This window comes from Lissotriton helveticus, chromosome 2_1, assembly GCF_964261635.1.
Source record: "Lissotriton helveticus chromosome 2_1, aLisHel1.1, whole genome shotgun sequence".
Taxonomy (NCBI): domain Eukaryota; kingdom Metazoa; phylum Chordata; class Amphibia; order Caudata; family Salamandridae; genus Lissotriton; species Lissotriton helveticus.
The window spans coordinates 768,287,486-768,312,394 of NC_136059.1; the positions used below are offsets into that span (position 1 = coordinate 768,287,486).

At 45.7% G+C, this 24,909-nt stretch overlaps 2 protein-coding genes across 23 annotated transcripts in view; one reads left to right on the top strand and one right to left on the bottom strand.

The window, feature by feature from the left end:
* FER (FER tyrosine kinase) overlaps positions 1 to 24,909 on the top strand; it is a 1,039,778-nt gene that overhangs the window by 487,495 nt on the left and 527,374 nt on the right. The window lies entirely within an intron of this gene.
* Positions 1 to 24,909, bottom strand: part of LOC144818244 (uncharacterized) — a 273,766-nt gene that overhangs the window by 201,258 nt on the left and 47,599 nt on the right. For 8 of the 22 annotated variants that reach the window (XM_078675473.1, XM_078675486.1, XM_078675489.1 and 5 more), the window contains one exon: positions 16,486 to 16,587. The exons of the other annotated variants lie outside the window; for them this stretch is intronic. Coding sequence is in view for 6 of the 8 variants with exons in the window: in XM_078675486.1 (XP_078531612.1) it covers positions 16,486 to 16,587 (102 nt within the window). In the remaining 2 variants the exon portion in view is untranslated. The remainder of the gene's footprint in view (positions 1 to 16,485; positions 16,588 to 24,909) is intronic. 22 annotated transcript variants of the gene reach the window in all.

Genomic DNA, 24,909 nt, shown 5'->3' on the forward strand with positions numbered 1-24,909 from the left:
TGGTAACTTTGTCCCATTTTTTTAAATTGGGATCTACTAAATAGACAGAGACTCATTCTAGACCTTCCAGAAAATAACCAGCGACTGAACACCTTCCAAAGCTACATTGTTCTTGGCCAAAGGGTGCTTACAATTGGATTTGATCTCCGATTTTGCACTCCTGTCTCAAAACATGCACTTGTACACGCCTTTTGGGTTTTCAGAACTTTTTACTGCTCCATAAAATAATGTGTCTTACAATAGTATTACACACTTTCTCTTACCTTTGAAGTACTTGCTTCCTCAGTTGAAGCTCTAGCTATATGCCTACTTAGTTACGGCTGTTTTTTCTTAGTGCTCTGTAGATATAGCTCTTATTGTTTGTTCAGCTGAAATAGTTTTTGGCCTTGTCTTATTGTGGTTTGCATCAGGAGCCCATCTGCATGAGAGTGTACTTCTAAATAGATAAATGAATGAGTTACAAATTACTTAATGTCCTAGTGACCCAGAGGCAACATTGGGCATCAAGTGTATTTACTGAAATATCGATACCTCAACGGATATGATAATTGGATGGCAAATATTTTGGATATTTGTGCACTTCCTCCTTTACAGCCGCAGTTACTTTTTCTCCAAAGAGAGTATGCCAACACTATTGCCTGTTGCAGTATGGTTTTAGAGTTTTTCCTTAATGTGATTTTTTAATTTTGGTGGGCCACTACTGTTTTCGAAAATCCTTCTCAGTGTCCCGAAGTAAGTCAGTCTGCCTCCTGGTCATCTATTTTCCACTATGTGTGGTGTCGTGTGAAAAGGGGGTGAGTGGAGTGGTGTGAGTTAAAAATATCCTACTAGTGGGCTGGAAAAAACTTTATTCACGCTCCTAGTGGATAAATTAAAAGTGGGGTGGTTTTACTAGGTGAGCTGATTCTATTATGAGAAACGGACCCTAGTAAAAAGGTCAACTAGTTTCGAGCTGTACCCCTCAGCTCTTCTTCAGGATGTCACAGGGTCCAGCCCTGTGAGTACCACTCCAAAAAAGTGAAAAGTATGCCTATTTTTGCATAAAATAATATATACATACGAATTTGCTGCAATTCAATGACGTATCTGTTGAAAAGAAAACATTATCAATAGGATTCTCAATGCGTCTCTTTTTGTACTATGACCTAAAAAGAGAGTAGGTATTTAAGTGATTATTCATTCTTGTGATGCTCATCGAGATGAGCGTGATGTCCCTAGAAAAGAATAGTTAAGATTACACCGATTTCACTTGCACCGTTAAAATATCTCGTGTTTTCCTGAAATACGGAATTCGAGTGTGATAAAACATAGATATATATACACATAAGCCACAAGTATAGTGCAGTGCCTATATACAACACAGAACACAGATATCACACAAGGGGAGGTAGAAAACATACGTTGTTCTCAGGTTCTACTGGGCCTCATGGTCAATCGCGGGAAAAGATACGGAGTCCACGTAAACACCTGTATGGTGGAGTAATCGTGGGTTAGTTATGGGTAGATCTTACCAAGTTGCTTCGGGCGTGCCGTGTATGTCAAACGCGGTTGCCACATCAACTCTGTGTGGCAATCTTAAAAGGAGGGGTCTTGTTACGAGGCTCTTGCTTGTAGAAAACCTATTCGGCTTCCCTCGAGACCGGTGGATGCCATCTCCATCTCTAGGGTTCTATATTAGGCTTCCCAGGTTGCTGCCCAGCTTCCGATGGGGAGCTAGACCGCGGATAATACTCCAAAATGGCCGTCTGCTTGGGACAGAACGGCATCCATCTTTGGATACTCGCGATGGTGTATATATCAATAAAGAACCCAGGAACAGACAACATGGACACAGTGGGACTCAACATTATTTATTAAAAAGTGCTTATTTACAATATTTTCAGTGTGGGGATAAAAAATCATGTAGTGGTTATACTCGAATGATGTACTAATGATATGGTAATTCAGACCAATGTTGTTTATGATTGTCTAGCCAAAAGGCCCCAAGGGAATAGTGTCATTCAATCCATTGGTGTCAGTCTTGAGTTTGTACACCCAGCGTTGTTCCTTTTCAAGAAGGCGTTGTTCCAGGTTATCCTGTCCATTTAGTTTGTCCAGGATTACCCACTTCATGTCATTTGGTGTATGGTTGCTTTCGATAAAATGAGACGTCATATTTGTAGTGTTCTTTTTTCGTCTTATGTTGCTTCTGTGCTCCACTATTCTTGTACTGGCCTTTCTGGTTGTCATGCCAATGTAGTGTAGGTTACAGATGCAGGTAATCATATATACTACACCCGAAGTGTTACAGTTGGTGAAGTTTTTGATTTCCCATGTCGTGTTATTAAATGTGATTTTTTTCGTTGCGCTTGTCAGATGACAAACACTACAGTCTCCACAAGGGTACTGTCCTGTAGGTCCCGTGCCAATTGTTCTCTGTTTTGAGTTCCTGTTCTCTACTTTGGGGCGAGTATGGACAAGGTAGTCTTTCAGGTTTTTTCCTCTCTTGTGACTAAACATTGGTTTTGGTATTTCCAGATTCCAACAGTTTAGAGTGCGCCAGTGTTTTTTGATTATTTTTGTTACTTTCTCAGAGGCAATGTTGTAGGTAGTGATACATATGGGTCTCTTCTCTGATATGTCCTTGATTACTTTTGGTTCCAATAGAGCCTCCCTATTGTTGTTGGCCGCTCTCTTTTTTGCTTTTTTTACCAGGTTCATTGGGTATTGTCTGTCAATCAGTTTTTTTGTGAGGTCATTAGCTTGTTTGTTGAATGCTTCCTTTGAACTGCAGTTGCGCCTTAGTCTTAAAAACTGTCCAAAAGGTAAGTTCTCCTTTAGTTGTCTCTGATGGAAGCTATCGAAAACTAGAAGGCAGTTCCTTGCAGTAGGTTTAAAGTGAGTAGTGGTGCTGAGAAAATCACCATTAGCCATGATGTTTAAATCCAAAAACACTAGATGTGACCTACTCATAGTGTATGTAAACTTCAGGAATGGATCCTGCTGGCTTAGCCATATTAGGAATTCTTGCGCCTCTATCTCAGTGCCTTCCCAAATCAGTAGGACATCGTCGATGTACCTTTTCCATAGACTTACATATTGTTTATGTGGATTTGTGTCATTAAGGATTTTTTGTTTTTCCAGTTGGTGAACGTACAATCCCGCTACGTTCGGCGCAAAAGTACCCCCCATGCTGGTACCATGGGATTGGCGGAATAGGGTTTCCTCAAAACGGAAGAAATTTTCTGTTATGGCGAGGCGACAGCATTCAAGGACGACATGTCGAGGTGTTTGGTATTTCCATGTTTGTTCGAACAGGACATCTTCCAAAATCTGTAGTGTCTCAGCATGGGGCAAACTTGTGTAGAGACTCTCCACATCCAAACCTATGAGGATATTCTTAGTGGGGTCAAATGGTAGTTCTTGGAGTAATGTGAGCACTGATTTAGTGTCCTGTAGGTAGGTGTCAGTGGTTTGATCAGTGGTCTCAGGAAAGCATCGGCATACTTTGATAAAGGCTCCAGTATTGATCCTATGCCCGATACTATCGGTCTGCCAGGAGGATGTGTTATGGATTTATGAATTTTTGGTATTGTGTAGAAGTAAGGAGTTATTGGATTTTTGTTTTCTAGGAAATCGGCTTCTTTCTTCGTTAGCCAATTGTTTGCAGTTGACTCTTCTACTAGGTACGCAATTTCTCTTCTAAGACGATCCGTAGGGTCTTCGGAGATTTTCACATAATTTCTTTTGTCAGACAAGAGGTTCAGACAGACTTCTCTGTAGGTTGTTGTGTTCTGTAACACTATCGCACCCCCCTTGTCTGCTGGTTTCACTGTTATTTCCTTTATGGATGCGAGGTTCTTTAGTGCTTCGCTTTCTACTTTACTGAGATTGTGGAAGATTTTTATAGTTCTGGGATCTATTTCATCAATGTCCTTCATTACCGCTTTTTCAAAAGCTAGGACTTCCACGGGTAGATTAGCACTCGGTGGGGTAAAGGTTGATTTTTTGTGTAGGTTTGTGTCAGATGTAGACAGGTTGGTTGTAGGTTTGTTTGTATTTGAAAAAGACCTGTAGTTTAATTTTTCGTATAAACTCGTTCAATTCACGAGCTAGAAGAAACTTATCCATGCTGGGGGTGGGGACAAAACCTAGCCCTTTTTCCAGGACTTTTCTTTGTGTGTCTGTGATCTGAGTGTCAGAAAGGTTAACCACTAAGCTGGTGGTTTGCTCGTTGTCGGCTGGTCCATCGGACCCATGCTCCTGGTGTGACTCCTGGTTGTTTCCAGTGGTTGAGCCCATTGGACTTGTTGTGTTCTTCTTGTTTTTCCTTTTTGTGGTCCTCGGCCTCTCGCTAAAAAAGACTGCGTCTGTTGTTCTTGTGCTTGTGTATTGTCCCAGAAATTGTTCGGTTGATGTGGGTATTGTTGTGGAAAGGCTGGTGGTCCGTAGAAAAAATGATGGGGCGATGGTGGTGGGCCATATGGTGACGGGCCAAAAAATCCTGGCCAGTTCGAGTTGTATCCACCTCTGTTTCTAAAACGGCCTCCTCTGGGGCGTCTGGGTCTATTGCGATTGTAATTGTCGCTATTATTGGAGTTATCTGAACCAGTGTCCGAGTTATCTGAATCCGTATTGTACCCCGGGTTCCTATTGGAGGGGATATAATCATCCTTTGTGTATGGGTATACCTTTTCATGAGAGAAGTTCTTCAGATCTTTTTTGAATTTAGTGAACTTTGTGTCTTTTAGACTTGTCTCATAGTCTGTCATCTGTTTGTTAAGTTCATCCAGGCGTTTCTTTAGGTCGGTTACGTTTTGGAACCTTTTTAATTGTACCTCAATCCTGAGTGCCTCTACTTTCATCTCCTCGCATAATCTCGCTGCTGTTTTTATTATCAGCACGAGCCAATCTCTAGTACAGTGCCAAGAAATTAGCGACCAGTCTGTTTTGAATTTTGTCTTGTTGAAAAGGCACAACTGCAGTTCAAAGGAAGCATTCAACAAACAAGCTAATGACCTCACAAAAAAACTGATAGACAATACCCAATGAACCTTGTAAAAAAAGCAAAAAAGAGAGCGGCCAACAACAATAGGGAGGCTCTATTGGAACCAAAAGTAATCAAGGACATATCAGAGAAGAGACCCATATGTATCACTACCTACAACATTGCCTCTGATAAAGTAACAAAAATAATCAAAAAACACTGGCGCACTCTAAACTGTGGGAATCTGGAAATACCAAAACCAATGTTTAGTCACAAGAGAGGAAAAAACCTGAAAGACTACCTCGTCCATACTCGCCCCAAAGTAGAGAACAGGAACTCAAAACAGAGAACAATTGGCACGGGACCTACAGGACACTACCCTTGTGGAGACTGTAGTGTTTGTCATCTGACAAGCGCAACGAAAAAAATCACATGTATTAACAACACGACATGGGAAATCAAAAACTTCACCAACTGTAACACTTCGGGTGTAGTATATATGATTACCTGCATCTGTAACCTGCACTACATTGGCATGACAACCAGAAAGGCCAGTACAAGAATAGTGGAGCACAGAAGCAACATAAGACGAAAAAAGAACACTACAAAAATGATGTCTCATTTTATTGAAAGCAACCATACACCAAATGACATGAAGTGGGTAATCCTGGACAAACTAAATGGACAGGATAACCTGGAACAACGCCTTCTTGAAAAGAAACAACGCTGAGTGTACAAACTCAAGACTGACACCAATGGATTGAATGACACTATCCCTTGGGGCCTTTTAGCTAGACAATCATAAACAACATTGGTCTGAATTACCATATCATTAGTACATCATTCGAGTATAACCACTACATGATTTTTTATCCCCACACTGAAAATATTGTAAATAAGCACTTTTTAATAAATAATGTTGAGTCCCACTGTGTCCATGTTGTCTGTTCCTGGGTTCTTTATTGATATATACACCATCGCGAGTATCCAAAGATGGATGCCGTTCTGTCCCAAGCAGACGGCCATTTTGGAGTATTATCCGCGGTCTAGCTCCCCACCGGAAGCTGGGCAGCAACCTGGGAAGCCTAATATAGAACCCTAGAGACTGAGACGGCATCCACCGGTCTCGAGGGAAGCCGAATAGGTTTTCTACAAGCAAGAGCCTCGTAACAAGTAAGACCCCTCTGTGAGAAGTTGGCCTGATGTGCAGTGTTCACTATTCTAGTGATCACTATATATCAGTCCGAACAACCCTTATTGATGATTGGTTGTAAGTCAACCTTATAGACCAGCTATCCTAGTAGCATGGATACGAGCAGTCTAAGGCTAAGACTCTAGAGGGCGTGTTAAGCCAGCTGTTTTACCATCACATTACCCCTTGAACACCCAGTGAAAGGACACCACACAAGTGTTATGAAAATAAACAATGTATTTATTAGAATCACAACAACCCTGTACTCTTTATGAGGACAGGGTGCTAAGCACACAACAAAACTCTTATGAAAATACTTAAGTTAGCACGTTATACACAAATGCCCGAGGGGCACGAAAAACCATATACTCTAAAAGTGGAATGCGAATTACTAGCAGGTAAGTAACGATTCTCAGAGGCTTTGGGATCGCTAGGACTGGACTACTGAACCTTTAGATTACTAGCAGGAGGCCTAGGGAACTCGGGTGCAGAGTGTGCACTCTCACGCGGGATGCGGGACAAAGTCTATGGAAGCTAGAATTCCCAAAGTTAGTGTTCACGGGCGAACCCGACCTGGTAGGGAGAAAACGACAGTGGATCCTGACCCTTGGATAGTGAGGCTATGCTGGGGCACCGAAATGCCGAAGTTACCTAGCCCAGGGGCTGCAGCTGCATAGGTCTGAAAAGACGTCGGGAATCCTCGTGCCGGACCAGGAGCCTGGAAGAAGGAAGTTGCTGGCAGGCGACCAGTGAAGAAAAGTTCGATGGATCCAAGCCTGGATCAAGGAAGAAGAAAACCTGAAAGCAGAGGGGACCAAGTTCTTGAATCACTAGCCAGTGATTAAGTGGGCACCAGGATGGCACCGGGCGAAGTCACCGCAGTCAGGTGAGTGGGCGCTGCTGGGCTCTGCAGTCTCTCGGACCAGGAGGCGTTGTCGGCGACCAGGATGGAGGTGCGAGCTGTCCCACGAAGGTTCTTGCTGTCGACGTCGCTGGACCCAGGATTGGGCAACAAGTCTTGGCAAATGCAAGGCCCACGCGGTGGACCTAAAATGGCGTCTTAGCCGGACCAGGAGGGTCCAGGGTACTTCTCCGATGGAGGGAAGCAAGGGCCAGTCTGGAGCAACCAGACTAGCAGCAGTATTGTCGTCGGGCGTCGTTCGGAAGGCCACAAGCCAGCGGGCTAGTAGCCAAACAACGCGGTGAGCAGCAAAAAGCAGAAGGGCCCCACGCCGATCGTGGAGATGCTGGGGGGCTGCTCTTCGGTGCTGGAGCTGCTCAGGGTGGGGGCTTCTCGGACCCCAAAGCACTCACCAGGAAATTACTCGGTGGGCTTGCTGTGCAGAAGTCGTGCAGTCTTGGCGATGGCCGGTCCCTCGAGGTCTCGTCGCACCCACGGTTCTCAGCTGTGCTGTAGAGGTGGGTAGAGGTCAGAGGTGCCAGGGAAGCCGGGTCTCGTCGAGCTGGGCAGTCGGATTCCGGAGGAAGGACGTGCAGCAGACCGCAGTGTTCTTAGATGGTGCCTGCGGATGCAGGGTGACTACTCCTTAGCCACAAGGGAGAATCTTGAAGAAGAGATCGTGAAGTCCTTTCGTGGAAAGTGGTATCTTGATTCCAAAGATGATCTGATCTGGAAGGGGGCCTGCTCCTACCTTTATCTGGGAAAAGGGGGCTGGCACGCGACTAAGTCCTGCCCTAGGGGTGGGACCGGGAGGGGGGTGGTTACACCCACTTCCTTGGCGGGCTTTTCCCCAGCACAGGGTCTGGAGTGTCCCTGGAACTGGTTCAAGCCAGCCTATGCACAGTGAGCACCGGGGTGCCACGTGCAGTCACCTTCCTCTGAAGCCCTGCCTACCTACAATACACAAAATCCTGTCTGGGACGGTGCTGGCACCGCCCCTGGCAGGAAACCCTTTGTCCTTATCTCCTGCTCTGGGAGGACTCCCAGCAGCAGGAGGGCAGACTTGTGTCTCGGTGGCAGCATCCATTTTGTGGATGCTAAGGCTCTGTCTGACTTTAACCGGGGTTAGGGGTTACCTACATGCCGTGTCCCTCTAGAAGGGTGGAATGCCAACCCCGTAGCCAGAATTGGCGAGGGGTTAGTATTCCAATTCGTATGACACCTTACTCGACATGTTTTGATAAAGCGATACCAGAGTTGGCATATAACCGCGAGGATTATAATGCACTTAAGAGTATATGGTATGCGATATCATGGAAACGGCTAAGGGATGGATCCCGAAAGCCGCAGACAGGCTCAGCTCATGCCAGAGCACTATCTCACACGATTCCAAGCACTCTGCCTTCAGGATTGTCAAGGCCTGCCATAGGAGTGACTGATAGGAGATCTGTGTGTCCATTTTAGGGTTAGATATAGGTATACTATATCTAAAGCAAAGGGTGATTACACCACCTTGCCCCAGCTGTCGCGCAGCCAGTTGTGTCAGATTTGGATGGCCAGCCAGGGGTGGCATAATACATGCTGCAGCCCCTGGTAGGCCCTGGGTACACCTATGCCCTGGGTACCTAAGGTACACTGTACAGGGACTGATAAGGTGACTCAGTATCCAATTAGATATGTACCTAGGGTACATGGAATCCATTTTACAGAGAGAACAGTAGGCCTGAGGTCCTGAATAGCAGGGCCTCAGGTCAACTAAGTCAGAAAACCAGCGAAACACCAGGCAAAAAGTTGGGGGCAACCATAGTCAGGGATCTACCTTCCTACACCCTCCTTTTAAGATTGCCACACGGAGTTGATGTGGCGACCGCGTTTGACATACACGGCACGCCCGAAGCAACTTGGTAAGATCTACCCATAACTAACCCACGATTACTCCACCATACAGGTGTTTACGTGGACTCCGTATCTTTTCCCGCGATTGACCATGAGGCCCAGTAGAACCTGAGAACAACGTATGTTTTCTACCTCCCCTTGTGTGATATCTGTGTTCTGTGTTGTATATAGGCACTGCACTATACTTGTGACTTATGTGTATATATATATCTATGTTTTATCACACTTGAATTCCGTATTTCAGGAAAACACGAGATATTTTAATGGTGCAAGTGAAATCGGTGTAATCTTAACAACTATTCTTTTCTAGGGACATCACGCTCATCTCGATGAGCATCACAAGATTAAATAATCACTTAAATACCTACTCCCTTTTTAGGTCATAGTACAAAAAGAGACGCATTGAGAATCCTATTAATGTTTTCTTTTCAACAGATACGTCCTTGAATTGCAGCAAATTCGTATGTATATATTATTTTATGCAAAAATAGGCATACATTTCACATTTTTGGAGTGGTACTCACAGGGCTGGACCCTGTGACGTCCTGAAGAAGAGCTGAGGGGTACAGCTCGAAACTAGTTGACCTTTTTACTAGGGTCCATTTCTCATAATAGAATCAGCTCACCTAGAAAAACCACCCCACTTTTAATTTATCCACTAGGAGCGTGAATGAAGTTTTTTCCAGCCCACTAGTAGGATATTTTTAACTCGCACCACTCCACTCACCCCCCTTTTCACACGACACCACACATAGTCGACAATTAAAAAGTGCTCCTACGCAGTACCGTTAGTTGCAGCACGCCTCAACCCGCAGCGGGTTGGGAAGCCCCCTATGATGAAGCATGTCACTGTGAGGAAACTCCGCTGAGTGAGGGGACTAAAGAAAAAAAGTTTTTTTCCCCCTACCCAATACATATTCTTGTTTGAGACATATCCAATGCTGAAAGTGTCTCAATTTTGTAAGCTAGGTTCTCTTGATCTGATTTTTTCGGATTGTTTTTGTACGTACACTTGGCTGTTGAGGGCGAACCTAGCTACTTTCCCTCTGCCTCCCCCCTTTTTTCAATTTCATCTATTTTCCAGCCAGTGATAAATATTTGACCTGGCATCCTCGGCACGGTTTCCCCTGTCTTTTTGCCTCTACCTGTGTGCAGGGCTTAGTTTTAGCTGGTTTAGGTACTCTGGGCATTTTACCACTGCTGATCAGTGCTAAAGTGCAAGTGCTCCCTGTGTAAATTGTGATTCTGATTGGTTATCCATGATTAGCATATTTGATTTACTGGTACGTCCCTAGTAAAGTGATCTGTGTGCGCCCAGGATCTGTAAATCAAATGCAATCAGTGGACCTACAGGATAGGTCATGAGTGTAGTTTTAGACTGCTATGTGGACCTGGCAAGTGCACCCAGTTGCCAGGCACTAACCTTCCCTCTTACTACATGTAAGGCACCTCTAAGGTAGGCCCACGATAGCCACGTGGGCAGGCTACAGTGTATGTGAAAGGTAGAACATGCGCTGGTGTGTTTTGATTGTTCTGATAGTGAAATACTGGCAATTTCGTTTTTTACTATTGGATGGCCTGTCTCTCCCATAGGCTATCATTGGAGTGCCTTGTAACATCTTACAAATGTAACTTTCAATTTGGAAGAGATAGAGATTTGGAGTTTGGGCTCCCTGAACTCTGAATTTAAAAATGCATCTTTTTGTGAAGAAGTTTTTTTAATTGCGTGTTCGAGAATGTCACTTTTAGAAAGTGCAAAAGGAACACATGATGGACTGAATGCTGAACAACGCAAACTTTCAACCCCAATCACAAAGATCAGGGTAGAAACGTTTCAGCTCTACGTCCATCATCTCCTTGTGTTTGCTTTGTTTTCCCTAAGTTGGCAGGGTATGCACAGATGTGGGTCCTTTGCTCACTTTGCCACTGGATTAAAGCTAGTCTGTCTGATGAGGGGTGTTACCCTGAAACTGGTCCCAGGACGCTTGTTTCCGGTCCGGGAAAGACCTGACTTGGCAGTTTGGGCTGAACTATTCCTATGAAACAGGGTCAAGACTGATTTGCATATGGCTGGGTCTGAACTGGGGTGGCGAAGTGAGCTAAAGAACGATGATGGATTCAACCCAAATGGAATAGTGACTGGAGGTGGGTGTCTGAAAAGTTGCAGCGTTCTGTCCTTCATCTCCTTGTGTCTGCTTACTTTCAGAAAGTGCACAATTTTTTGGGGTTAACTATCCTGTGCCTCTGCCTGCCTGTGGAAGAGGGCCGGACTGGCCTTAACAGGCACCAGGCTTTTTGCTGGTGGGCCGGAAGGGTGTGGGCTGGTTTTGGGGGGGGGTTATGTTACTGATGGCGGGCTTTGCAGATGTGTTGCAATATCAGCACCTTGTAACAAAAGCAGTAGCGGTACTTGACACCATACACCCCCCGCCCCAGCTCCTGACCCCTTCGAGGGCCGCCTCTTAGTAAGCCCCACCCAATGGGGTTTCGTGAGCTAGAGTGGTGAGAGGAGTTGTCACTGACAGCTGAAAAGGGTGCGCCTGTCCTCTCACAATACTGTCTGGAGCCAAGGTCAGGCAAGACTAGAACTTTTAAACAACAAGGACTTTCTATTGAAGTATACCAACTTCAAAGGCCAAGTGGGGGTTTAAGTACTGAATAAAAAAAAAGTTTTAGAACACTTCTGGACAAAGAGGACCCTGGCAAGATGAAGACCTGTGTAGGAGGTGTACTGCCCCTTTGCTGTGTGTTGCTTTGCTGGGTTGTCCTGCAGTTGTTGCTTCTGCCTGTGGGCAAGGGAAAGGACTGGACTTTTGTGGTGCCAATTTCAGTTCTGGGCCCTTGATGGTTGTTTCTGCTGCATAAAGCAACAAGAAACCTGAAAACTAACACATTGCCCTCCCAGCGCCTTTTTTTCTGACACAGGTCCGCCGTTCAAGAATATTTTCCACGCACTGCCGCCGTGTGGCTGAAGAAATCAACGCAGTGCCTGCCTGTGGCCAAAGAAACCACCACATCCCAAGTTCAGAGCACTGTCTCCGAAGTCTGATACCATTGCACTGACTTAGAGACAGGATGAAATAATTGATGCACCGTGGGACCGCAGCTGAAGAAATGGATGCAGTGCCTGTTGACCGCTGCCGTATTGACCTCCAGCGCTTCAAGTTTTTCCGACTCATCACCCGCACACCAGAACAGTCTTCAATTTTGATGCCTCGCTTCCCCCTACAGTTTGGAGTCGATGCAACACTTCTCCTGCATGCAGCAGAACTAACGCATTGCCTCCCTAAGGAGACAGGAACCAACGCATCACTGGATTTTCTGATGCTTCCCTCCACTGAAACTGTTTTGCCTAGTAAATTTTGATGTATCTGAAGGTACTTTGTGCAAAATTACCTCATCCATAGTTTTCTATGGACGGAATTGCTGAAACCTTTTAAAAGTCATATTTTGAGTTGTGTATGTTGCATGTTTGTCGTTTTGGTCTTGTTATAAAGATTCTTCATTTTTCTAAACTGGTTTGGTGTCCATTAGTTGTGTTTTCACTGTGTTACTGTGTGTGTTATGTACAAATACTTTACACATTGGCTCTAAGATAAGCGGGACTGCTTGTGCCAAGCTCCCAAGGGGGTGAGCAAGAGTTACCTGGGTGTGTAACTCCCTTTCCCTGACTAGAAGGAAGGGTCCCCACTTGGACAGGATGCAAGTTACTGCTAACTTGAGACCCCATTTCTAACACATATGGTTAATTTTGTAACCCTTTTCAAGGTATTTCTCTTTGCTAGAAATTCTTTATAGTGTATTTTGAGTGTTTTTTGTACACATTCAGGCATTTCTTTGACAGTTTATGGAGACTTAATATATTAATCTTCGTTTGATCTAATAGTGCCAGGATAGGGTCTGTTGGGCTTTAAGATGTCCTTAGGAACTTGAGCTGGGACTTAGCTTGGCTGCTAAAGATTGGTGCCAGACAGAATGAACTCCCAGAAGCACTCGCCTAGAATAGTGCATGATGAGGTGAATAATTGCACCACATACTTACCATGATGTTATGAACGGGATACACCGGCATGGTTCCTAGTGCTTGTACTAAGGCACAAGGGGATCGATGAATGTTAATTGAAGAAACATAGAAAGCCCCGGCCTGCACATAAGAGTTGGACCAATATAGAAGGGTTTCATTATTGGAAACCGTTGACCTATTCCATACTAAGTAGTTAGCCACAATGGCGACCCAAGAACAAGAACCAGGGATAACAGCCAATATACTCTAAAAATGGTCTTGAGCAATATTATCAAACTAAACTAAAAAAGGGAAGTAAACCCACCCACAAGATAAAGAAAGAAAAAAGAAAAAACCTACGAGTGCCACAATGTCACAAAAAACAATACATAAATAAATACTCAGATGCATTTAATGAAGTGAAATCAAAAAGGGTGCTCAAACAATTACACTCACAATAACTACATTAAAAAGACATAAAGATATTAAGTCAAAAAACTGTGGCAGAGACTAATAGACAAATCACAATATACACAATACATAGTAAAAAAATAATGTGATCTCTGATTTATGCAATGTACAATGCGTCAACTGCGTTTCAACCCAAAATTCCTTTAAGGGTCATCATCAGGACAAATTAGCTTCAGGAGCGAAAGCGACAACTTGATAGATTTTCTTGACGGTCTTTCTAAATGTAGAGAATTTCTTCACCTGTTGTACCAAATGTATTCTAACAGGGGACCTGGCAGGATACAGAAGTGCCAAAAATAGGCAAACCTCTAGATAGAAATTTACAAAAGATATCGAAAACGATCATCAATGAATAACATGGACAACCCTCGGGAGCCGAAAATTCCGGATAATTTCATGAATTTAAGGGTGTCGGTCCCACGGCCAAGAGTTTCTCCACATACTAGGCAATAGAGAGAGTCTCATCACAGCCGAGCCTTGAAACCTAGTTCAAAGGGGTATTATGCAAATTTACTTTACAGTCTTACTCATTCTACTTTGCAAGTAATATGACTGCTCGAAATATCTTTATTGTGCATGCAGTATGACACCTACATGAAAATCAAGAATGATAAAAAAAAGGACAGTCTAGACTACGACATCCGGTAAACACAAGTGACCGAAGGCTTAGTCAAAACCCAGTGCCTCAGGAATGTAACTTAGAGTCTGTACTTACAAAGGGTGATTGAGAGCGATGTGTTTGGACTGTGATACTACTCTTCTAAAATCAATCTCAATATGTTGCTATAAAATGAACATTGGTGCCACAAGAAATGCAATGCATTGCCCATGTTGGAGCAGATCCCTGCTGTTAGGAAGTGCAGAGGTAATGCCCATGAGCACTCTAAAGCGTGAGTGGTGAAGGCATTGAGGCATTTCTTAAGCTCTGCTTCGTGCGTGATTAATAAGTTATTTTAACCCGTACTATTGTGGTCCTTGTTTGGAACGACGTGGTGAATAAAGCCCCCTGTTGCTGCATCTTTGTGATTTCTGCTCTAGTTTGTTAATAGGGTCCCTTTTGTGGGCCTGCCATACTCGCCCATTATCTCTGCACATCAGTGAATTAGAACAGGTTCGGTGGCATTGTGTGACAGACAGCAGGGAAAGAAAATAAATGGACAGACGGAGTCCTGTTTGATATATGTTGGTGTTGTTCTCTTATAAATGTCAGTCCATTTCACGGAGCTTAAAGTAATTTAACAGCTGAAATGTAAGCCCTGGTTTGTTTTCTCAGTCTCCTAGAGTAAGGGGCATAGCAGGACGCCAGTAATTAACTGTGCAGAATCAGAATAAGGGTGACTCATAGAAATGTCACCGCCAATTGGTTACTGCGTTAAAGTAAATTAACACACCGCCTGTGTCAGTGGTTTGAAAGTCAGTGGGTCGTGTAAGCATCGAGATGGCATGCTTGTCGTTGGAATAATATGTGTATGATTCCCTATGTTATTAAAAGTAAAACGAGTGAAAACTTGAGTTGTAAGATAAGCGGAGTTTTTAAGGGCTGTATTCCTCGTAGAGGGGGGACTAGTGTGATAATTAGATTTGTTTACTTTCTGGGGTTTCATCGGCATCCCTTTCACCTTTATCCCCATTTGTAGCTGTCTTATTTTTGTTAAAGTGACTTTTATTTGGAAAATGTATTTGCAGAATATCTTTAAGAGGTAGTCTTCCTATTTAGGCGTTGCTATTCATTAGGTTATTAGTTTCACTTTTAAGTCTTACAAAAATAAGAACTTAAAAACGTAATAATCAATGTAAGTAAAACACTTTCTGTTGGATACTTATTTTTGCATATTCCACACCTTATGACTATCCCCTGGTTCAAGATTGGATTTGAAAACCATTTCTCTAGTAGTAACTCACCATCACCACCAGGTGGAGCCACACAACTTCAGTCATGGCTCCACCTACGCCAAAGGCGACTTCACCCGTCTGTGTATGGAGCAGCCTGGTATGCTGCCATCAGTTCCTGTTTATCTGCATCTTAAATGATGTGGCTCTAGAACACTCCTTCAATTCTGTGTTTTTCACATTTCCAACATTGCTTGTTCAGCAGACCAGGTTAAGTGTCACAACCTAAGGTGTCTGGGTTTAACGCTTGTCAGAGTTGTCACTTCCAGATGCTACTGCCCTCACATCAAGTGCATGTGCTGCCTTGGACTTGATCACTATCCTTTGATGTGTTATTCCTTTGACTTTGTGCATCCAAAGGTACTCTGGGAGCCCGTCTCTGTACCTTCACAGTCTTCAGCTCTATCTTATGAAAGCCACCTCTATCCAAGATCCAGTTCCTCTGTATTCTATGTTTCTTTCCATATAGTCTTGGGCGCTATTCTCAAAGCTGCGTTTGGTTCTGCCTTAAACGTACCTCAGAGAGTGCTTTTTTAAAATCATTTCTAGCCATTGTGTGTAAAACAATAGTGGTGCTCGGATTGGCTTGAACTATTGCTACTGCTTAACTCGAATCCAATATCTGGTGCACATAAATCATACTGCTGAATGTTGTGCTATTCTGCCCTTCAGCAACGCCATGCTCGAGCTAGTGCTGGCTGTATGGGAAAAGCCATGGACATCAGACCCAGCATTTTTTAGGTAGATGGTCCCACTAGAGGACTGGAGCGTTCATCTCCAAGTTCTTGTAGGCCTGAAAAAATCATAACATTTTACCAGACCTGCAAGTCTGGTGACTTGACTAATCTACTTTACCTATCTGTAATGTTCCTCACCCATTTACTGGTCTCAAATGATGGGATCATGGGCAAATATTATTTGACTGAGCCGCGTTTTTCTTCATTATCACATTTGGAACTACCTTCAAATGTACGAGCGCAGCATGTCTGCTGCACATAAAACTCTTTTCTTTGATTTAATAGACTAAATATTTGCTCCAGTTATAATACGATTGTAACCCGCATATAAGTAACACATGACCCTGACTTGCTTCTTAATTCTTTCACAGCACTGTCATCAGGATGTGGGCATGAATCTTTTCTCAGTTCATGTTTACAAACTCTCACCTTTGATGAATATATTTCTGAAGCAAGTAGCGCGCTGCCATTTACAGTTAGCAAATTTTCCATCGAAATGGCCACAAAACTTCCCACTGACATGCAGCTTTACTGAAACAAAGGACAATGTTGTAAATTTGTTTTTTCAAAATAGTACTCATTTGCACATCATTTTTTCCTTTTTAAACAACATTTTTATTGAATATGCAATGCAAACAGGACACGCCGGGTGCACATGTGCATTGAATCAATGTCCATAACTCAGCAGGTCTGCCATGCAGCAGATCTACCTTTGCATGACAGGCAGGGTAAAAGCATTAGTCTACTTCAGAGGGTACATTCTTAGTCGTTTCATTGTTGTACACATAGGGTCCACGGTTCTTGGTCTCATCAGGTTATATCCGACTTGTACCTTGCATCACGAATTAGAATTCCCCAACTTATCCCTTCCCCGCCCTCCCACCTCCCTCTCGGCGTACCGTGGCCGAATTTAGTGAGTCAATATAACTTACACTGTTTCCATGAGACGTGCTGATGCCTCGCATTTAGACAAGTTTGTTAATTGCGGGTATTTTGCTTTATACTCTTTCTTTGGGGACTAGTTATGTGGGTAATTAGTTGAGTGTGATCCAATCCACATTTGCGTATGTGGGACTTTTAAGCGCTGTCTATCGTCCCGTGGGGGTGGCGGGGTGCCTTCTGGTGCTTCAGAGCTGTCCCTAGTGCCTTCCATGCCCTGGCTGTCTCTGAGGAACTGCTGCCCCTTCTGGCCTCTCTCAGTGGTGGAACTCCTTCATAGTCCTCCCACCTCAGTAACTCTTCCTTCCATCCTTCCACCGAGGGCCCTTTTGTGGATTTCTATTGCCTGGCAATTCATCGCTCGAGTAGTGCCAAGTCCTGAAACTTGCTAGTTACTTTGGTCTTAGAGGTGTGTGGGAACCAGTGAAGTAGACAGTGCCCCGGCATACAGTGAACCACTCTCTTGGTTATCTCAGTTAATATGTCTGTTATTGCTATCTAATGGTTTCCCAACTCTGGTCAGGAGCAGAACATATGTAAAAAGTCAGTTCCCATTTCATCACAGCGCGGACATTTTGCTGGGTCTATCAGGTAGCACCTATTTCTTCGTGCAGGCCTGAGGTATGCCCTGTGTGATATGTAAAAGCTTATCAGCTGAAACATGGAGTTTCTAGTGCCCCTCAGGGCACGTTCCACGAACTCTGCCCAATGTTTCTCTTCAATGGGGGTCTCAAGGTACTCCCCCCCCCCCCATTGTAATCACAAGTTAAGTGTAGGCAATGGCTCATTCCAGAGCCTGCGATAAAGGAAGGTGACCGCTTTGTACTTCCCAGAAGAGGATACTACCTACTGACACCCGCTCGAAAATAGAGGCTCAGAGTCCCTACCCCCAGTGTTTATGTATTGCTGCAGTGAGGGCTCTGTGTAGTAAGTGTCCCCCTGGTATATCAAACCTCCCACAGAATTCTTCGACAGGTAAGAGCACCCCGTCTTCATAAAGCGCTCCTACCGTGGACGCTACGGCCACAACCCATTCCCTTAGGCCATGCCAATTGCCTCCATGCAGCTGGACCATAAGGATTCCCAATATAATTTCTGGGGCGTATGGGTGTCGTATTTTAAGCCTGTATTGTAGGCTCCTTACCCAACATATGCAGAGTACGCACATTTCAGCTCCTCCCGTTGGTCCATACGTAGGCAACCGCAGAACCACACATGACAGCAGGTCCAGGCCTGGCACCTCCTGATCCAAATCAGCGGCCCCATGCAGCTACCCAGCCATCCACTGCGTCAACCATTGCAATTGTGCTGCTAGATAGTAGCTCTCAAAATCCGGGAGTGCTAGGCCCCCCAGTGCCTTGGGCCTCTGGAGGGTGTATCAATGAATTCAGTGTTTGGAATATCTTCACTGGTATCCTCACAGGGAGCACTACAAAGTAGTATAAACCTCTACAACGTCACCATTTTCAACAAAGCAGTTCTGCCTATTACGGACAGGGGGAGGCACGCCCAACATTCCATATTTCCTTTCGTACCCCAAATATCCTATGTTCCCTTCCAGTATATCCCCGGGTCATGGTATATTTTAGTCCCGAGGTATGGGAGACATCTTGGCTCCCACCTCACCTCCTCCGCTATTGCCGGCCTTTCCCTAGCTACTTGAGTGGGGAACAAGCTTGACTTTTTCCAGTTCACCACTACGCCCGACACCCGTCCAAGTTGCTCCAGTAGTTCCCTGGCTCTGTCAAGGTCCTTCCCTCACCATTCGAAGGAACAACAGGAGGTCATCGGCATATAGTGCTATATGGTGCTGCCTACCCATTATTTCTAGCCCTTGATATGGGATCCCTGTTCGGGCACGAGCAGCTAGAGGCTCCATAGCTAGAGCCAATACGAGGGGAGACAGAGGGGAGTCCTGTCTAGTTTCCCTGCCCACTTTGTAACTGTTGGAGAACATACCTCCCATTCGCACTCTGGCCTGTGATTCTGTTTATAATAGTCGTCCAACTCACGAACCCTGACCCCAGCCCAAACCACCTCATCACCTTGAATAGGAATGGCCATTCTAAGCTGTCAAAAGCTTTTTCTATGTCTACGGCGAATATGGCTGCCTCCCCTTTGCAGCAGGAGTCAGCATTCGATATCCGCAGCAGCCTCCTGATATTAAGGGCTGTATTATGACCCAGTATGAACCTGGCTTGATATTGGTAAATGAGGGTCATCATGTGCGGAAGAAGTCGTGAGGCCAATACTTTGCTCAGGACCCTTTAATCCAAATTGAGCATCGATAGGGATCGGTAGGCCGTTTGATCAGTGGCCGATTTTCCGGGACTTAACAGCCGGATAATCCGGGCTTCCCTCGTGGACATTGGTAGCTTCCCAGTTTGTTCCGCTAAATTATAAAGCGTCACCAGCTTTGTCCCAAGTATCCATGTATGTCCCAAAAAATTCAGCTGGTAGGCCATTGATGCCAGGAGTTTTATTTCTTGCCATATCCTTAATTGTATCCTTAACTTCCTTGATGTTCTATGTCCCTGCCTAAAGATTCTGCCTCTTCTGTAGTCCAAGCAGGTAGTCTTGCTGGCTCTACGAAGGAATTTACTGCCTCCTCGCCATCTGACTGCCTGCTCTGGCTTTAGTTCGGCACAGTAGTCATGGGAGGCTCTATTGATATCTAGTTGTCGGACATGTGCTGTTCCGCACTCCTCTTTTAACTCTAGTATTACCGATCCTCTCTTTGCAGGGTTCGCTAGCCACGCCAGCAGAGCTCTAGAACGGTCTTGTTCCACATTCGCACTGATCATGTAATTTCTAAAGTCAGAACAGCGCCATCTTTCTACATGTTCTGTGACCTTTTCTTTGGCCTCTAATAATAATTCTTATAGGTCACAACACTCAGGCCTATCCATCTCGATCGCCCTTAGTTTTTGTTCCACCACTAGAGTTTCCCTTAGGAGTGACCCTACTGCCTCAGAGATACACCTACCCCTTACCATTGCTTTAAATGCATCCCATTCTACCAAGGGGCTCGATGCCTTCTCGTCATTCTCTGCAAAACATTTTCTCTATGGCAGTTCGTATCTCTGTCTGAAACACTAAATCCTCCAGTGATTCCGGTTTTAGGCGCCAGGTGGGAATTGCAGGTCTGATTTGTGTCCAACAAAATCCCAGTAAGAGGAGGTTGTGGTTGGAGGTATTCCTAGCTAAGTATTCACTGGTGAGGGTACGATCATGAATGTCAGGTGTAGGAAGAATAGCGTCTAATCTGACGTGTAAATCATGCATGTGTGAGAAAAAAGAGTAGTCTCTTTCTCCTGGGTGGTGTAATCTCCATGAATCGGTCAATCCCCAGCTTTGCTGCCAATTCCGGAACGCCTCTGCTGTTCTGATAATGGGGGAATCTCGCAGGGGTGGGGGGATAAGACCTCTCTAGTGTTGTATTCGCCACACAATTAAAATCTCCCCCAGCATCTCTGCCCCCACTAGGTAGGGCGCTAAAGACCCAGAGATGGCTGATAAAAAGGGTTTGGTCTACATTCGCCAGATATATATTCCCGATAGTCACGTCTCTACCGTCTAACCTACCAGTAACCACTACGTATCTTCCTTCCGGGTCTACTATATGGTTGGTATATCAGAAAGGGACCCCCGCTTTGGTCCAGACTAGCACCCCTCTGGTAAAGACAGAAAAGTGTGTGTGATAGGCCTGGTCCCTCCATCTACGCTGTAACACAGCTCCCTCTTTTTGCATTGATGTGTGTTTCATGCAATAGTGTGAAGTGCACCCCCTCCTAGCTAAATAAGAATACACCTTGTGGAGTTTGGTCATAGAATTCATCCCTCTAACATTCACGAGAGGCATCTATATTCTATGGTGGGTCCCATTTGGTTGGTGAAGCATTCCGTCTCCTAGTCTCAGAACCCCATCTCATCCAGGTATCCATTATCTCGGGTAGTTTGCTTGGATGAACTCATGTCTGCCAGGTACGCCCAGATCCTGAGCCATAATTCAACAAACAAAATAATCCCCAACTGCCACTCCCCAGGACAGGTAGGAAACCAACCCCCATCCAAACTCGATGCCAACTAGTATCACTCGCAAGAGTACTTGCAAAACTACAGAACGAAACCAAAGAGAGAGGGTTGCAGAAGCACGCCTAGTATTCGTAAGGAGCAGCTCTACCCGGTTCCCCTCCATCCCACAGTGATCATATATATACTTCCCCGACTAGTGTGACATGAGCAGAGGCAGAGTAAACTGTGCGTGCATCAGCCATATTGAGTTAGATCGTTTATCTGTCCGACCATCGACTCTCTCCCTTCTCTGTCATATATTTTTATCCACCATTCTCGGGGTAATTTTGGGCAACTCGGGGTCAGAGTACTCTGTGGAGGTGGAATTCAGTCTTTGCCTGAATTCTGACCTTCCTGATCACTTAGTGGGGACCAAGGACTCGTGCTAGCGTTACTGATCTCTGACACTGCTCGGAATATTTTGTCACTCGTCTCAGACTTCTACCTGCGTAGGAGTGTTCCTGCCACTTGAAGCTGCTTTCTTGTTCCGGGCAACTGTGCCTGATGCATTCCTCCGGGGGGGGGGGGGGGGGGGGGGGGTTCAGTGCTGGATTCAATCCAGACCCAGGCATCTTCTGGAGTTTGGAAAAATTGTGTTCCGGCAGCCATGATCACCCACAGTCGAGCCGGGAATGACTCATTGCATGAGTAACATTTAGTTGGCGAAGACGTTTCTTGATCACCAAGAAGCTTGCTTGCTGTTTCTGCACTTCCCGTGTAAAGTCCGGAAATAGCATGATTTTGCCGTTCTCAATCGGAAGATCGCCTCGATGCCTGTGCCAGTGTATGAACCCGGTCTCTGAAATGTAGGAGCCTGGCTACTATTGGTCTTGGGGGTGGGAGGGGGGGGGGCAGTTTAAGTGGTCGGCCTGGGACCCTATGCGCTCTTTCCAAGGCATAGAATGAAGAGAGTCCCTGCCACTTCATTGCGCAACCAGTCCTCCAAATAGGTCACCATATCATTGCCTTCTCCGTGTTCTGGAATTCCAACCACTCTGATATTATTCCTTCGAGATCTATTTTCACTGTCTTCTGCTCGTAACTCTAAAGTCCAGACTTGGCTTTCAATGGAGGCTAATGACTGCTGTAGAGCCGACATTCCCAGGGAGATCTCAGTCAGCGTGCCCTCGATGGAGGTTACTATTTCAGCTAGGCGACGGTTATCATCTTTAAGTAGGTTAAGACCTGTGCCAATTGCATTGATTTTTGTTTATAGATCCTCCCGGGACGCAGTGATGGCCTGCATTATATTGGACAGTGTGGGACGACCCCTGGAGGTCTCCCCTATTGGTAGCCCTGCCTCTTCGTCCTCATCTGTTTGAGCCCTAGTCAGTTACGCTCCGTGCATGTTTTCTGTGTATATTCCCCATGGTTGAGAGCAATCAGTGTGCCGGAGTGGCTCTCAGTCAGCTGACAGGTTCTTGGGGGGTACTGTCACCCCATAGGTTCTGAAAGTGTTTGTTAATGTCTATAGCTTGCCCTGGATGTACATGGCTCCCCTGAACTCTTCTCGTATGGGTATTTTCTAGCTAGACTTTTAATGGGTATCAGTGTGGGACTTGCAAATGTGAGGGAAAGTTGTTTGGTATCCGCAAAACCTTTCGTCTTGTACTTCTGATGGTGGCTACTGGGCAAGGCTATTGTATTTAGGTAGGGAAATAGTGTTCATTCTCAGACTTCAGGCCTTGCTGCAGAATTTGCATAGGTCACCCCTTACTCCTCTTAGTTAGCTGTGTGTCTGGAGCCGGTCCACGGCGCTCCTGGTAATATGCAATCACCTCCCTACTCTGATTGTCTCTCATCTGCACACTTCTATGGGTTCATGGGCCGGGTCCCCCTCATCGTGCCCTCCTACTTCCTCTGATTTGTTTTCCAATAGTAGGGGTAGCACTGTGCAGAGGTTACTCCAGCGCAACCCGGTCCCTCCGCTATTCTTGCTACCTGAGGGGTCCCGTATCACCACCAACTGTACTACCCTCTTGGCACTTAGGTCACATTCACTCCTTTGAAGTCGCAGGCAGAAAAGTCTCTTAACCGGATTGTTCTCTCTGCAGGCCTCACCACAGCCAAACCTCTTAACCGGATTGTTCTCTCTGCAGGCCTCACCACTATAGGTACAGAAGTTGCACCACAGCGGTTCAGGCCCTCCCAGTATTCGTCCACACACTCAGTCAGAACCCTCAATGTCGGCCACAACCATGGGCCCAGGATAACAATACTCTCTCCTCGTGCCTTCTTATGTCCTCCGAGTGTTTGTCAGCAGGAGACGTGTTGCTGTGTGGGAATTACTCTAGTACGTGCCGGGCCTTCCTTCTCTCTCACTCCTGTATTGGGCCTGTTGCAGTTAGCCACCAAACGACTGCCCGGACACACAGGGCACACACCGAGCAGCTGCCTCTCATGGCAAACATTCCAGCCTCTTACCAGCTCGCGGCGGGCTCTCTTGTGTCTCCTTGGAGCCCTTTGACTCCGGCGCTCTCCTTGGGCCTCTCCCTGGTTGGGCACGCTCCGCCTCTCTAACCACACACTCGTGCCCCCCAGGGGTTCTCAGCCCATGAATTTATTCCCTTTGGCTCACCGTGGATCGAGCCGCTCTCACCCTGGGCTCCAGAACCGCAGCCGCACCCTTTCTATCACTGTGTCGCAATTAGTTTCATCCCGACTCAGGGTCTGCCACCATCATGTATACGCATCTGCTGGTTCAGCTGCTCGCGCTGTTCTAACCCTTATTGCTTTTGGGTTGAACTCTCCCCCTTTATGGACACAGGGATTTTCCCCAATACACGCAGTTTTTACGTGGGTGATTAATTACGGTGGCTGGAAGATCGCCGGGCAGGAGCCCCACAAGTTGCGTCTCTCTACATCGGTGCTTAGCTGTGCTACACACTTAGGAATTAAAAAAAACTTTCCTAATTGATTATATATGTTGAAATTCTTCTACCGGACATTTACAAGCTATTTAAATGTAGTGTTTTGGAAAGAAAAAGACTGACATTCTATAGCCTTTTGTTTTAACGATTGTCGGATAGGTCGGTTTACAAAATCCTCTAACTTTGCAATCACAATAAGAAAAGTAAACCCAAATCTACAGGAGAAAATAAGCTGCATTTAAAACAAGCATGTACAATGCAACGGTCTCGCCTTTGCAAAAGTTAGACCTATTGGCATTGTAAATGACAACATTTTTATTTATGCGTTGGTTTTGAAAACAGATAAATAAATGGCATTGTCATTTACAATGCCAATAGCTTAATCTGTCGCAAATGCGAGACCTACTGCATTTGCACCCATACACACACAGAGAGACACACACACACACACACACACACACACACACACGCACACACGCACACGCACGCACACACGCACACACAGCCGCACACAGCCGCACACAGAGCCACACTCACACAAGAGCCCCCCCCCACACACACGAGCCCCCCCCACACACACGAGCCCCCCCACACACACAAGAGCCCCCACACACACAAGAGCCCCCCACACACACAAGAGCCCCCCACACACACAAGAGCCCCCCACACACAAGAGCCCCCCCCACACACAAGAGCCCCCCCCACACACAAGAGCCCCCCCCCACACAAGAGCCCCCCACACACACAAGAGCCCCCCACACACACAAGAGCCCCCCACACACACAGAGCCCCACACACACAGAGCCCGACACACACAGAGCCCCACACACACAGAGCCCCACACACACATAGCCACACACACACATAGCCACACACACACATAGCCACACACACACATAGCCACACACACACATAGCCACACACTCACATAGCCACACACTCACATAGCCACACACTCACATAGCCACAC